This window comes from Mustela nivalis, assembly GCF_964662115.1.
Source record: "Mustela nivalis genome assembly, chromosome: 2".
In the NCBI taxonomy this organism is placed as follows: Eukaryota; Metazoa; Chordata; class Mammalia; order Carnivora; family Mustelidae; genus Mustela; species Mustela nivalis.
Window position 1 is genome coordinate 185,921,949 of NC_139021.1, and position 14,822 is coordinate 185,936,770.

At 53.9% G+C, this 14,822-nt stretch overlaps 1 protein-coding gene across 6 annotated transcripts in view; it reads left to right on the forward strand.

Moving 5' to 3' along the window:
• Positions 1 to 14,822, forward strand: part of PPP2R2D (protein phosphatase 2 regulatory subunit Bdelta) — a 50,768-nt gene that overhangs the window by 13,511 nt on the left and 22,435 nt on the right. For 3 of the 6 annotated variants that reach the window (XR_014309126.1, XM_082721567.1, XM_082721568.1), the window contains exon 3: positions 11,310 to 11,407. The exons of 1 other annotated variant lie outside the window; for it this stretch is intronic. Coding sequence is in view for 2 of the 5 variants with exons in the window: in XM_082721567.1 (XP_082577693.1) it covers positions 11,310 to 11,407 (98 nt within the window). In the remaining 3 variants the exon portion in view is untranslated. Of the gene's footprint in view, positions 1 to 4,998; positions 7,174 to 11,309; positions 11,408 to 14,822 lie in introns of those variants that run through there. 2 more of the 6 variants (XM_082721571.1, XM_082721569.1) reach the window with 2 other exon arrangements.

Below are 14,822 nucleotides of genomic sequence, written 5' to 3' on the forward strand. Positions count from 1 at the left end.
ACACCATTTGTTGAAGAGACTTTTTCCCATTGGATGTTCATTCCTCCTTTGTTGAAGATGAATTGACCGTGTAGTTGTAGGTTTAATTCTGGGGTTTCTTGCTGTTGCGCGGATCTCCGTGTCTGTTCTTACACCAGTACCGTTCTGTTTTGATGACTACCTCTTTGTGATTTACCTTGAAGTTTGGGATTGTGATACCTCCGGTTTTGCTTTTCAAGATTGCTCTGGCTCTTCAAGGTTGTTTGTAGTTCCAAATAAATTTTAGGACTATTTGTGCTAGCTCTGTGAAAAATGCTGGTGTTATTTTGATAGGGATTGCATTAAATGTGTACATTGCTTTGTGTAGTGTACACATTTTATCAGTAAGCTTCCAACCCATGAGCATGGAATGTCTTTCCATTTCTTTTCACCGTCTCAAAATTATTGGGTCAGTGTTTCAGTTTTCAGAGTCCGGGTTATTCACCTCTTTGGATAAGTGTATTCCTGATACTTTATTGGTTTCGGTGCAGTTGTAAATGGGATTCTTTTCTTAATCTCCCGTTCTGCCACTTCATTATCAGTATTACGGGAATGCAACAGATTTCTGTACGTTGATTTTTGTATCCTGTGACTTTACTGAATTCATATATCAGGTCTGGCCATTTTTTGGTGGATTCTTTAGGATTTTCTGTATATAGTATCATGTCATCTGTAAATGGAGTTTTATTACTTAGCAATTTAGATGCTTTTTATTTCTTTATGTTGTCTGCCTAATTGCCATGGCTATGAGCTCCAGTGCTCTGCTAAATAGAAGTGGAGAGAGTGGATGTTCTTGTGAGGTCTGGGAGTTTTCTTTTTTAATTATGGTAAACTATACAGAGTCTAATGTTGATCATTTTAACCATTCATAAGCATATAATTCAGTGACATTAATTAGATTCACAATGTTGTGTGACCATCAGCACTATCTATACCTAAACCTGCCAAACAATAACTCTGTCCCCATTAAATAATAAAAAAGCAAAAAAAACCTTTTCCCCTTACCCCCAGCCCCCAGTAATCTTTATTCTGATTTCCGTTTTATGAAAATCACAGGCCTACTGTAGGGACCGCACAGACATGCGATTACACGACGTTGTCCACCTGCATCTGGCTTCTCTCGCCATGCATGATGTTTTTAAGGTCTCTCTGCATTGTAGCACGTATCAGAAATTTTGTTAAGACGTTATTTTTTTAGAGCAGTTTCAGGTTTGATGTAAAATTAAAGGGAAGCTACCGAGATTTTCCATGTCTTCCCTGCTGCCCTCCGTACCACACACCCTGCTTCCTCCTGATCAACGACCTGCACCAGACAGTGGATTTGTTACAGGAGGGAACCAGCGACACATCCTTGCTGGCCCGAGTCCTATCGTCAGCTGCGTGCATGAGAGTTCCCTCCGGGCACTGAATACTCTGTGAGTGGGCACACGTGTTCTCGCTCGCGGCTGTCCCGGCGGTATCACGCAGGGCTGTTTCTGGGCCCCGAACACCCTCTGCCTGCCTGTTCCTCTCCTCCATTCACCCCTGCGACCTCTGATCTCTTCACTGTCTCCGAAGTCTGACCTTTTCCCAAGTGCCTTGTCTTTGGGGCCACGCAGTACGCAGCCTTTTCATTCTGGCTTTTCTCACTTCATTGTAGGCGTTATTTTCAGGACTCGATGGCTCATTTCTTTTTAGTTCTGAGTAATAACACCCCCGCGTCTGGTTGGACCACAGTTCACCTATGGAAGAACAAAGAACATCTTGGTTACTTCCATGTTTTAAAATATTGAATAAAGTTGCTGTGAACATCTGTGTGCAGGTTTTTGTGTAGATGTAAATTTCCAGCTCCTTTGGGTAAATGTCAAGGAGCACAATTGCTGAATCCTGTGGGAAGAGAATGTTTAATTTTGTAAGAAACGACCAAACTTCGTTGCAAAGCACCTGCAGGGTTTGTGTTCCCGTCCGCGGGGAGAGTGAGTTCCTGCTGCTCCGCATCTTTGCCGGCATTCGGTGGTGTCCGGGGCTCGGGGTGTCGGCGTGCTAATAGGTGTGGGGTGGTACCTTGTCAAATTTGTATTTGCCTGAGGTGATGTGCGCTTCTTCCCACACACTTATCTGCCTTCCTTAGCGCTTTTCTGCTGAAATGTCTGTTAAGGTTTTTGCCCATTTTGTAATTGGGCTGTTTTCTTATTGTTGATTTTAAGACTTCTTCATCTGTTTTGGATAACAGTACTTTATCAGCTGTATCTCTTGCACATATTTTCTCCTGGTATGTGGCTTATCTTCTCATTCTCTTGAACGGACCAGAATTTCATTCCATTTTATGGCAGAGTTAAATGTGGATTTTTTGAACATCTCTAATTGTTTTTTAGTTTTATTTTTAGTCCTTGAAAATTTTAAAAATTTTATTCTTAAACAATATATTCCTCAAAAGCTGTTTGGAAATTGAATTATTTATATGCAAACTTACTGGTCAAAAATAACTTGCTACAATTTTTCTAGAATCACAAACTGGGGGGAACGCCTGGGTGGCTCAGTCCGTTAAGTGTCTTTCTTCAGCTCAGGTCACAATCTCAGGTCCTGGGGTCAAGCCCCACGTTGGGCTCCCTGCTCAGCAGGGAGTCTGTTCCCCCGTCTGCCCGCTGCTCCCCCTGCGTGTGGTCCCTCGTGCACACATAATCTCTCTCTCTCTCTCACTCACAAATAAATAAAATATTTTTAAAAATAAAATCACAAATTGGGTTTAGTAATCATTGTTTGCTTAAAATCTGATAAAACTTGGACTTCTTTTACCATTTAGCTGGTGAATATGTCACTTACTTGATTATTTCTTTATTTCAGGATTTATTTAACTTGGAAGTGTGTGTAAGTTCTTCCACATGTGTTTAAATATACTGAATTGGGTTTATTTAGCATAAGGAAGACTCTGAGGGCTGTGCCTGTGCCTACCACACTAATAAAAGATGGCACTTGATTGGGCATCTGGTGGCTGCGGGTGGAGCGTGTGACTCGATCTCAGAATTGCGAGTCCAAGCGCCATGTGGGGCACAGAGCTCACTTTAAAAAAAAAAAAAAAGGTAGCATATAAGGAGAGAAATGACAGTGGCCTTGTTCTGCTGATGACAGATGGCTTAAAGATCATTTCCCAGATTTAAAGATGGATTCTTCCCCTTTTGGTACCAATTTCTCAAATTAGTGGCCTTTTTTACATTTCTGACGAATGTGCCAGTGCTGTCTTCTTGCTGGTTTGAGTCTGAAGTACCAGGGAGTAGTGGGGTAGTTCCCGGTCCAGGTGTGCAGCAGGCGGGGAGTCTGCTGGCTCACGGTGAGTGACCGGGGCCCACCGCGAGTGACCGGGACCCACAGATGGGCTCACAAATGAACTCTCTGAGCTCCTCATTCTTTTGCCTCTTGGTGCATCTTTCTGCCGGCACGTTCGTGCTGCTCCTGCCCCGTGCGCGAGCACCGCTGCGGCACACGCGGTCCCACACGCATTTTTAGATTTAGCTGGTCACTCTCTGCCAGGGGTGGGGGTGTGGGGGAGACTGCTGGGGCCTTAAAGGGGTGTTGCCTGTTCTCTCTGTACATCGATTTGGAGAATACTTCTATCTTCACATGAAATCTTAACATTTCTTGAGGGTTTCTTTAATTTCTTTCAACAATGTTTTATAATTTTTACTTCATAAATCTTGCAGTCTTTCGTTAAATTTATTCGTAAATACCTTACTCTGATGATACCGTAAGTGGAATTGTTCCTTAATTTCATTTTGGATTGTTCGCTGCTGGTGTCTAGAAACAGTCGGTCTTTGTTTGTTCTTGTGTCCCGAGTCCTCCCTGCACGTGTTTATTAGCGCCGGTAGGAGGGGGTCGTGGGTTGCTGAGGATTTTCTGCGCAGAGTTCTGCTTCGTCCTCTCCATCCGGACGCCTTTCGTTTTCCTTGTCTGACGGCCCTGACTGGGCCCTTCAGAAGAAAACGTCCCAGAACTGGCCCGGGGTGGGGGGGGCGGCCGCATCCTCCCCGTGCAGGGACACTGGCGTGAGCTCTGGATTGTTGTGCGGGTCCTCGCTGTCCGGTTGAGGAAGGCCGCTCTGTCCTTCGTGCGCTGGGTGCGCGCATCGTGGTCCAGGGTTGCGTCTTGTCGGTGCCGCGTCCGGACAGGAGAGCACGTGTGCTTTCTGTCTGCGTCTGCTAACGTGGCGTATCAGTCGTCGGTTCACTTTCACGCCTTGACACTGTCCTTGTGTTCCTGAAGTACAGTTCACGCTTCCTTCTATTAAAGCCCTGTTCATTCTAGTAGCAGAGAAAGGGACTTTCATTTCTCCCTTCTGACTTTTCCAGTTCATTTAATTTGACACAAACTGGGTTTTGGGGGGTTTGGGGGCGGTTAGTGACCGACTAGAAAGCGATATTCAGATTTTTCTCCTTTGTCACACATTACTCAGGCCTCATAACTTGGAGAAACTCAATTTTGAGTGCTTCTGAGATGATCGTGTCTCTAGTTTGGAACCTCACTGCCGCGCGTCCAGGTGGTTTCCCGTGTTTTCTGTCTGGCGGAGGCTTCTGCCTCCCGCCTGCCCGTTCGTGGCCGGCTGCTGAAGGAGAGCTTTGGCCGCCGTTGGTGATCTGCTTTCCGGAGACAGCGGGGAACGCTACAGACACATGCCTCGTATTTCCTGTGCCCGTTAGTAGAAGACTGTCCCCTTCTTAATGGAAACGTGTGCTGTTTCGGCGTGTTCTACGCTTGTATTCACCTCAGTGAGTACAAGTGTTCTGACTTAGCGGACTTCCTCACTGGACTTTTGTCCTTGGAGAGTAGACCGTACTTCGAAGTCTGGATGTAAGTAAAGCATCTTCAGTATTTTTGAGTGTGATTTTCCCAAAGCCCCTTTTTAAAAAAAAAAAAAAAAAAAAAAAAGATTTTATTTATTTATTTATTTATATGACACGGGGTGGGGGGCGCACAAGGGGCGCGGAGAGCAGCAGCAGAGGGAGACGCGGGCTGCCCGCTCAGCAGGGAGCCCCGTGCGTGGCTCCGTCCCAGGACCCCGGGATCATGACCTGACGGAAGGCGGACACTTAAGGACGGACGCCCCCCCTCCGGCCACCCCTTTCCCGAAGCGTCTTGTCACCGTGGGGGTGCCTGCAGTGTATGCCTGCCCTCTGACGGCTGCTGCGGAGCACGCGGCGAGGGATGTGGCCAGGGCGGTGTGTGTCCAGACAGTCCGGGGATCCGGGGTCAGTGTGTCCCAGTTCGGGGAGGGGATGAGGAGCTGGCCGGGCGCAAGCAGGTCGCCTTGGCAGAGGTGGGGGCAGAGCGCCACCCGCTTTGCTGTGGGAGCCTGAGGGGCAGGTCCGCCAACTTTCGAGGATGAGGGGGACAGTGTTTCTGCGTGAAGTCGGGCCCCTCTGTTGCAGGGAGGAGGTGGCTGGGCCGCACAAGGCAGGAGGGTTGCCTCGGGAGCGCCGGCCTCGGGAGCGCCGGTGGCCGTGGGGCGGGCTGGCCTGGGAGCTCGAGGCTCCGAGTGCACGGGCGAGGTAGGGCGGGCAGAGCGCAGGGTGCGCAGAGGAGCGGCGTCCGCAGTGCCGGGGGGCCGGCGGGGGTGACCCATGGAGGACTCCCGGGTCTGGGGGCGTGCGCCTGCTCTGGGGCTCAGCATGGATGGGGTCCCTTGGCAGGTGCCTTCGGTGTCTTCTGGGGAGACCGCTCCATTGTTGGGCGGACGTGTGGCGGTCTCGGCTGCCACCGCGGGGGACACAGCCTTCGGGGTGGGGCCGCTTCCTGCCCCGCTTTTCCTGCCCACTGGGGCGGGGCTGGTGAGACGGTGAGCGGAGGGGTCTCTGGGGGAAAGTGGGGTCAGGAGGCGGCGCACAAGCCTGGGTCTCCCCCACGTCCCACCAGTGCAGGCACGGGCAGCCGCCCCGGGAACAGCGGGCCCGGCGGGAAGGGGCGGTTCCAGCACCCCCAGCGCCCGGGGACAGAGAGAGAGAGACTGCGTGAATGGAAACAGCGTCGTGGTCGTGGTCGTCGTGGCTTCGTTCTGTGTTGACGTGACTCGGCAGTTTGGGTGCAAAGTTCCGACTCGTGGGTCCCTCCCGGCCCAGGGAGCCACAGCAGTGACAGGGCGGTGACAGGGCGGCCGCCGCCGCCACTCAGAAGGGGTCCCAGGATTTTGCCGCAGGTGACGGTCAGGTCGCACGTAGGGCACGAAGTAGAGGAAGCTTGAGGCTTGCTCGCATGTTTGGTTTTGAAAAGCTCAGAGTCTGGGGAGGTAGAGACCGTGGCGTCTGTGTACGCAGAACGGGGAGCTGCCCTTGGAGTCGGCTCCCCCTGCCCCCTGGGTGGGACGCCGGGCCTGACTCCAAGTCCCCCCTCCTCTCTCTGACCCTCCTTGTCTGTCTCAGCCCCTGTCCTCACACCGCGGGCAGAAGCCCAGACCTGGTCTGGTCCCCTGTTGCCCGCGCGAGCAACTCTGCAAGCTGCAGTGAAGGGGTCGTTCAAAGTTCCTCCGTTCGTGGAGATGGCGGCAGGGACTCGGCCTGTGCTGTGTCCCCAGCGCCCAGGGCACTGCCTGGCTTATAGTAGCTACTCGTGTGTTTGCTGAATTTTGGAAAATAAGCTGCAGCCCTCAGATCTCACGTGGGCATTGACCCAACCCTGCATTTCTCTGCTGCGGTTGGCTCCTGCCCTGAGCAGCACACTCCCTTCACTCGCTCCCACGTGACCTGTGCTCCAAGCAGGTGACTCTTCTGTCCTGCCTCCTAGAAGAAAGAGCTGCCGTCTCGGGACACCGCGTGTCTGCCCAGGTCTGCTCCTGTCTCTCCTGTGCCGTGCACTCCCTGACCCCCGCACCCCCACCTCCAGTGCAGGTGCCCCCGTCCCTGCCTGTCTGTGCTAACCCAGCTCTCGTGTGTCCTCAGCCCCTGCGGCTGCGCCAGGCCATGGGCACATGAGCGTGACCTCATGTTCTCCGTCTTCTAACGCCTTGTTGACGACGTTTCCCCTCGGGGGCCCCTGCCCCTCCACACGTCCTGTTCCCACTTCCTTATGTCCACGCGGCCCGTCCTCTTACGTCCAGCGCCTCTTACCGCCTGTCCCCTCCGGCCGCGAAGCACCCCCACGGCCGGGCGTCTCACACCGCTAACTTCCACTTTCCGGACTGTGTTTTGAACGGTAAGTACTGACTTCCTGTTCTGGTGACTGATGAGTTAGCTCCTTTGCAGACATCACCTTCCGCCCACATGCACCCGCCTCCCTGAAAAAGGGCAGACACGGGACAGGAAGGAGAGTCGGGAGGACTCCGGGGGCGTCTCCATGCCCTCCACGCCGCGCTGGCTGCAGACACGGGTCGGTCCCACGCTGCGCTCCCTGTTCTCCTTCTCCTACACACTTCGTCTTCCGCAGAGCCGACCACTGCCGGGTGGCTCCGCACGCTTGCTCCTCTGTGTCTGTGGCGGGGGGAACGGGCTGCTCCCGGCGCCGTGGCCTCCTGGCCTGTCCTCGCCGGTGCAGGGACGTCCGCACGCCCCCCGTCCGCCTTCCCCTGGCTTTGTTCTCATTTTGCCAAATTGCATCATCCAGTATTTGCTGAGAAAGGGGCTTTTTGTTGTGGTCTTTGCTTTTTTTCCCTTCATGTCTGAAGTATCTTTACTCTGCCCTTTTAAATGCAGTTGAAAATTTGGCCAGGTGTAGAATTATGGGTCAAAAACGGGTTTTTCTTGGAACTGTGAGGACAGTTGGCGTCCGGCCACCGTCTTCCTGCGTCCTGTCTGCTGCCCCCTGATTCCTTTGCTGTGTGACCTGTTCGTTTTCTCGAGAGAATTTTAGAATCCCCCTTTGTCCCCAGGGGTGTGGTTTCCACAGTGAGGCACGGTGGGCGAGGGTCTGCTCCTGGGCCCAGCCCAGCCCCCCGACGACCTCGTCAGCCTGGAGGCTCCTGGGCTCCTGCTGCGGGACACGCTCCTCTTAGTCCTTTGATGTTCGTGTCGCTTTGTCTTCTCCTTTCCAGAGCTTGTTACCTGGTGATGGGCCACCTACCCGGTCCTCTAATGACCTTTTCTCTCCTCTTGTCCGTCTCTGTCTCCTGGCTCTACCCTTTGGAAGAGCTGTTGAGTTTTGAAATTACCACCGTTGAATTCCAAAGCGCATTTCCTTGTTTTTCTTTCTCTGGGGCAGCATGTCGCCATCCTCCAGGGACCCCGCCCTGCGCCCTACTGCCTGGCTGGGGTGCCGCGCAGGTGCGCCAGGCGCCGTGCCCAGGGCCTGCTTCAGGGATGGCGGGAGCCCTGCTTCCGGGCTGTTGGAGGGGCGCCCGCTTCACCCGGGGCCCCATTCGGTTACAGCAGCCCCTGGCCCCTGGCAGGCGCCCAGTCAGCATTGGTGATGTCATTCCAGTTGGCAGGCATTAGCTCCCTTGAGGACATTAATTGTCATTTCTTCGACATTTTGTCTATGCACTCTCCCTCTTTCTCCAGCTGCCTTGTTTTGGGGTTTTCGCCCAGCCGTCTGCAGGTCGGGAGCGATGGGTGCGTGTCTGAGACGCAACCGTCTGGAGCCGGCAGGCAGTTCCGTGGGCAGGTGGGCCTTCCAGCTGGAGGGCTGCCCTGAGGTCGGTCACTTCGTAAGGACCCCATGTGTTAGAATCTTGAACCTTTTCTTCCGAATCTTGAACCTTTTCTTCCGAGATTTTTCCTTTTGGGGAGGAGTCTTTCACTCGCGGCAGCCGGCGTTTGGGAAACAGGAAGGGGGAGTAACTGTGCACCCACCTGACAGGGTGGGGCCAACCTGGGGGACCTAGCAGTTCAGGAAATGGCCTTCTAGCTCCATGCCCAGCTCCTGATGTGCAGCGTGGCCGAGGCCCCGGGCAGGTTGAGACTTCGCCCCCCTGTGCGTACTTAGACTGTCACCTGCCACGCCTCCTGTCCCTTTGCTGTCACCTGCACGTCAGAGCCTGCCCACCATTGTTGCTTAGTGGTGGGACACTTTTCCAGTCCTCTCCGGCATCGTGGTGGTGGTGGTGGGGAAAGGCCTCTCCCAGCCGTGGGCCGCACTGGACGGAAGGTTGGAGCTGGGTCCCTGGGCACTGCCAGGTGTGCGTCACGGTTTCTGAGTATGACTTAAAACATAGACTGAGTAAGCTCTGCACCAGCCAGATGACCTGTCCTACCAGAGTGCCTCACTGTGGGTTGTGTGCACCAGCGCCCGGGCCATGCTGCCACTCTGCAGAGACGCAGCGCCACCCGCTGTGGCCAGCAGGGCCCGTGTGCGTGTGGGCCCAGCGCAGGGGCCTCCGGCTGCTCATACCCAGCAGTGCGTCCCGAGTCCTCGTGCCATGCGTGGCCGCTGCGAAGGCCCCTTGGGTGCCCTCAGTACCATGTTTATGCTTTTAGCATCACTCTAGTTCTGTAGAGTAATGGCCATCATGTTAAATTCATGTTGGTAATTTAAATTTGGTTGGTTTTGTGATTCTGTAGGTATTCAGTCTGTATATTTATTTAGACTTTCGAGCTCTTTTAAACTCTGTGGACAGCATTTTCTCACTTTAGATTCATACATATTTGCGCAGCGTAATGAAAATAATTTCTCGCCAGTGGCAGTCATGGGAGTTTCTCTTTTAAAAGATTCAGTCCGTTTTAATTAAGTTTAAAAATCACTGACAGAGCGAGAATGCTGTTAATCATATAATATCATAGACCCCCGGGTGTGAACGACAGAGGCGGAGTCCCGTTTAGTCCAGTACAGGATATTTTAATTCCATTTAAGCAAATTGGGTTATTTTGAGTCATTTAATTTAAAAAGCGACACGTCTGACAAGAAGCCTCGTCCTTTTTCCGGCTGTGACTGAAGGGGTGTTTTTGTTTCTTTTAAAAAAAAAAAAAAAAGGAAGGCAGGACATCCCAGGCAGGAGAATTCTGTGTGTTTAAAAGTCGTGCCCAGGGGGCGCCCGGGTGGCTCATTGTGCATTAATGGCTGCCTTGGGCTCAGGTCCTGATCCTGGTGTGGGTCTTGAGGTGCCTGCTGGGCAGGGAGTCTGCGTCTCCCACGACCCTCCCCTTCTCCTGCTCTCTCTCTCGCTCTTTCTCGCTCTAAATAAAATCTCTTCAAAAATTAAAAACAGAACGCGGAGCACAGTGCAGGAGGTGAGAGCTCGTACGGCAGTCCCGTGTCAACTGTGTGACTTGCGGGTTTGCGCACACCTCTGAGAGCCCCGTTACGGGCCGGGTTCTCCAAGTACTTTCAGTGTCTGTTTCCTGGTGTTGGACGAGGAGCTGCGCAGCAGTCGTGTCTTTAAACACTCCCGCCGCGGCCATGGGGTCCCCCTGTGCAGAGCGCGCAGTCTGTCCTCCAGCGGGACAGGCCGTCGGTGTCCGTGCCCCAGCAGCCGGGCGGGCTGTACTGATCCAGCCCGGCTCGTCCTCAGGACAGCCAGAGCGGAGATTGTCTGGGGCAGCTGACGCGGGCGCGGAGTCCCTGTGCTGGACGGAGCAGGGGGACAGCGGCTCCTGGGGGATCAACCCATGGCCTTGTCTTCATTCGGCCCGCACGCAGCGCGCCCAACCGGGAGAAAACGGTCCTTTCTGTTTTTCTTAGTCCAGGGGTCCATTCATGAATCCAGATCCGTTCCCTCCAGGCCTCGGCCGCGGGACGCCGCCCTTGCTGTATTGCTCGTACCTTGTGCCCTTCACCTGTAGTGAGCCGATGGCCAAGGTCTTTGTGTGTCCGTGTCCGAAATCTCAGGCGACCAGCATCGCGTCTCACTGGGTAACGATGCTGTCGTTATTGGTGGTCGTGGTTGCCTCCAGTCAGAGAAACAGTTTGTGCTGTGTATGTGTTATTTTGTACAGAAGCCAGCAAAAGGTATTGCAAAGAATATTAAAACATCTGTTAATGTCATGTAAGAACGAGATTTATTTTATGAGTTACTATCAGGCGTGTGTCGTGAAATCAGACAGCGGTCTTCTAGGACCAGTGTTTTTGTTTTCTTTTCAAAATTGATTTTCTTAAGATTTTATTCCATAAATTATCCATATCAGGATAATGCAGCCTAAATAAACCCTGGTGCCCCAGGGACCGAGCATTCAGTCCATGGAGCGGAGCCCATGAGCTCGTATGTGCTCTTGGGCTCTGGGTGCCAGAAGCGGAATCAGCTGCTTGGGAATGATGAGTTTCCTGTGAAAATGTTGCTTTATCCAGTGACAAAGTTGTATATGTGTGTGTTTGTCTCTTGGACCTTTTATTGACCTTTGTTATTGATTATAACTCCTTTCCAAATCGTAATCTGGTAAATTGCTTCTGTATTTTATTGGCAGCTGACATCATCTCAACTGTTGAATTCAATTACTCTGGAGATCTTCTAGCGACGGGAGACAAGGGCGGCAGAGTTGTTATTTTTCAGCGGGAACAAGAGGTCAGTGATGCGCAGTCCACAAGCCAAATGAAAGCCAGCCTTTCTCGTGTCACTTGGAAGGAGGGAGAGAAACACGGGCGTTTTTCAGTCTGTGACTTCGCTTCTAGTCATTCGCAGCACACGGCCTGTGCGGGAGCCGTTTGTCCCGGGCAAGCCAGAAGACCCGTGCTTCCGCCCCCCGACGGCCAGCCACGGAGCTCCGATGGAGTCCCCTGTGCCCTTGCCTTCGGGAGAGGAGAGTCCTTGCTCTGCCCACAGGCTGCCGTGAGGACCGAGGGAAGGATGTGGGGCGGTGGACGTCCACATAGCTTTGCTCTCGTCCTGTCGTTGTGCCGGGGGCCGTGGGTGAGCTTCACTCCCGCAGCCCCTGGAGGCGCTGGCTGTCAGCCCCGTGGCCCAGTGGGCAGTGCGCGGGCAGTGCGCGCTGGACGGCTGCGGCGGCGCCAGCTCCGGGGAAGATTGTGTGTTGGGGGCCATGATTTCTCTCTTCCTCCTCAGTCAGAGGGGAGCTGCCTGCCTCTGCCATGCCCCCCGAGGACCCCATTGTCCGTGCTAAGAGGAAGGAGTCCTCAGAACGGGGCCTGGAGGGCCCCCCAGAGGACTCGCACTCACAAGCCATTTTGTAGGTCCCTCTCTTTGGGGGAGAGGGCAGAGAAACCCGTCTTTTTCAGTAATGCATAAGGAGAGAATGGGAGGTAGAAGCAGGCCTTGCCCCGGAGCCTCAGCAGAGCTGGTGGGGAGCGCTGAGGAAGGAGGCGCGGCGGCCGGGCGCGCACACCCTGTAGGCGCGAGCCACGGTGCAGCCCGGCCTCGGTCTTTGCCGCCAACTTCACACGCAGGGCCCTCGTCTGTGTCGGGGCAGGTCACGGGGACGTACTTTCTCGTCCTCGGAATCTGGTCTCTACACTTTCATGGTGGAGCTTCGCCGTAGCACCTCGTGGGCCCTTGTTCCTTCCCGCGGACGTGCGTGCGGGCGGCGGCCGGCCCTGCCACCGGCGAGGCGCGCTCGGGGGCGTCTGTGGGAGGGCGGGCCCTGGGCTGCCCCAGCCGAAGCGGAGGACGGCGCTGGTCCGTGGGAAGGGCGCTGTGGAGGGTCAGCGTCTCGTCATTAAAGTGTGCTTGCTGTAGCTCTGACTTTGGTCATGTCCACATAGAATTAAGAACTATTTTTTAGTTTTTAAAAAGACAATTTCTTAGTTCAGTAGATTGAATCCTATTTTTTCTGATTTGGGGTGGCAAGAATTCTTGCGTAGGTCGTTAGTCTGCCTAGGTCTTCACCGACGGTTCGGGGAGTTCAGGACTTTGCATCCCCCCCACGTCGCTCGCTGGCCGGGCTGCCGCGAGGGGGCGGCCGCACCTCCGACTTGCAGGAGGGGCCGACGGCAGCGGGCCGAGTCGGAGCCGTCGGCCGGTTGGCTCTTCGCTCCTTTACGTTTGCCATCTAAATGTATCCTTGTAGAAGAGGAAATTTTTCTCCTTTTGCGAGTCCTCGTTTAAACCTAAAAAGTACGAGGTTCCCATGGGAGATAGATCATAGTGGACTCGAGCGGCCTGTTACTGTGCTGGGCGCCTCCTCCGTGAGAACCTGCGGTTAGTGTTCGTTAAGGTGTATCGTCGTGGTCAGTCATGTGAAGCCACGGGTTCACGCAGAATCGGGTTGTTGACATGGTTTACATTTGATACCCGGCTGTCTGCAACTTAAGAAACCCTGGGCAGCTTTTCTCCTGTCTTTTTCTTCATAGTTCGGTTGACATGAAAAGCCTTCATGTTCCTCCTCTTGGATCTTGGCGCTGGCCGCACGGAACACTCCCCGCGGACGCGGCTTCTCCCAGGGCTGTCAGTCCAGCCGCCGCCGCCCTCCCCGCGGACACCCCGGGCACAGGGCTGTGCTGCAGTGCGGAAGGGGGCACGGTGTCCAGCCAGGGGGTCGGAGCGAGAGGGGACCGTCGGAAAGTTCAGGGTGTGCCCGAGACGCGAGGCAGGGAGCAGAGTTCGCAGCGCGATGTTCAAGCTGTTTTCCTTCTTAGCGGCAGAGACCTCCGTTCCTGGCAGCCTAGTGTGTCCGTCTCAGGCCAGCAGGGTTGAGGGACTTGGCTCGGCTCTGCAGTTCACGGGGCCAGCCGTCGGGTGTACGTGGTTCTGACACCGGCACGCAGCCTGTCGGAACCAGAATGCACCTGCCACCATCTTCCTGTCCTCGCCAGCCTGTGCCCAGGACCTCAGGCGGGCAGCCTTGGTGGCTCTGCTCTGTTCTCTCCTAGGGACCCAGCTGCCGTGGGCAGGCAGGCCTGCCTTGAGGCCCTTCCTCCGGCTTTTCTGCTCTCCTCTTCCCGGACACACGGAGACTGCTCCCTGCCTGGGCGTCCTCGGAGGCTGACACAGGGTCTCAGCCTGTAGGACAGAGGTTTTAGGGCTGGCAGGGGGTGGCGTGGTTCCGACAGGAAGACGTCTGCAGCGCGTCTTTTCGGAGACCATGGTCGGGAAGGACCGGTGGCCCCGGGTGTGGGTGCCTCGCCCAGTTGTTCGTATCCTGCTGCTTTCTCGGACTTGGTTACGGTCTCGAGGGACTGATGCCACAGATGTTTCTTCTTTGAAGATTTCAATTTCCTTTTTCTCATGGGCAAGGTAGAAGCATCTGCTGGTGTATTCTGCTTTATCGTGGGGGGTGGGACGCAGGCCTGAAGAAAGAGCGAACGCGCCTAACACAGCCACGCGTGGCAACCGGGTCCTAGACCCTGGGGTCTGCATGTGGTTTCCAGGGGTGGGCGGCACAGAGAGCCATGCAGTGGAGAGATTCAGGGAGCTGGGGGGTGTTTTCTCATAACATGTGATCTTAATTCAGTAATACACAAGCCCAGACATAAAGGTTTCTCTGCTCGTTCGATGTCCTTGACACATAGCCTCGAGTGTGAACATGTAAGAGTTCAGGTGCCAGTGATAGAGCGAGAATTAAAATCTTGCTGTCCTTGGTTTGTAATTATGTGATATTTTTACTGTTTCATAGAAAATGTCACTTTGGGGCACCTGGGTGGCTCAGTGGGTGAAGCCTCTGCCTTCGGCTCAGGTCATGATCTCAGGGTCCTGGGATCGAGCCCCACATCGGGCTCTCTGCTCAGCGGGGAGCCTGCTTCCCCCTCTCTCTCTGCCTGCCTCTCTGCCTGCTTGTGATCTCTGTCTGTCAAATAAATAAATAAAATCTTAAAAAAAAAAAAAAGAAAAAAAGAAAATGTCACTTTGGTTACAGAAGATTTCAGAGATTAATGTAAATACATTTATGGACCCACCACCAAGGTCAAGGCGGCCCCAGTTGGGCTCCCCCTAGTTTGTCTCCCAGCGTGGTTCCCAAATCTGCCGCCTTCTCACTCTGCTTTCCCGGAGTTGGTTATTATTTTGAAGACAATATGCATCTTCCCAA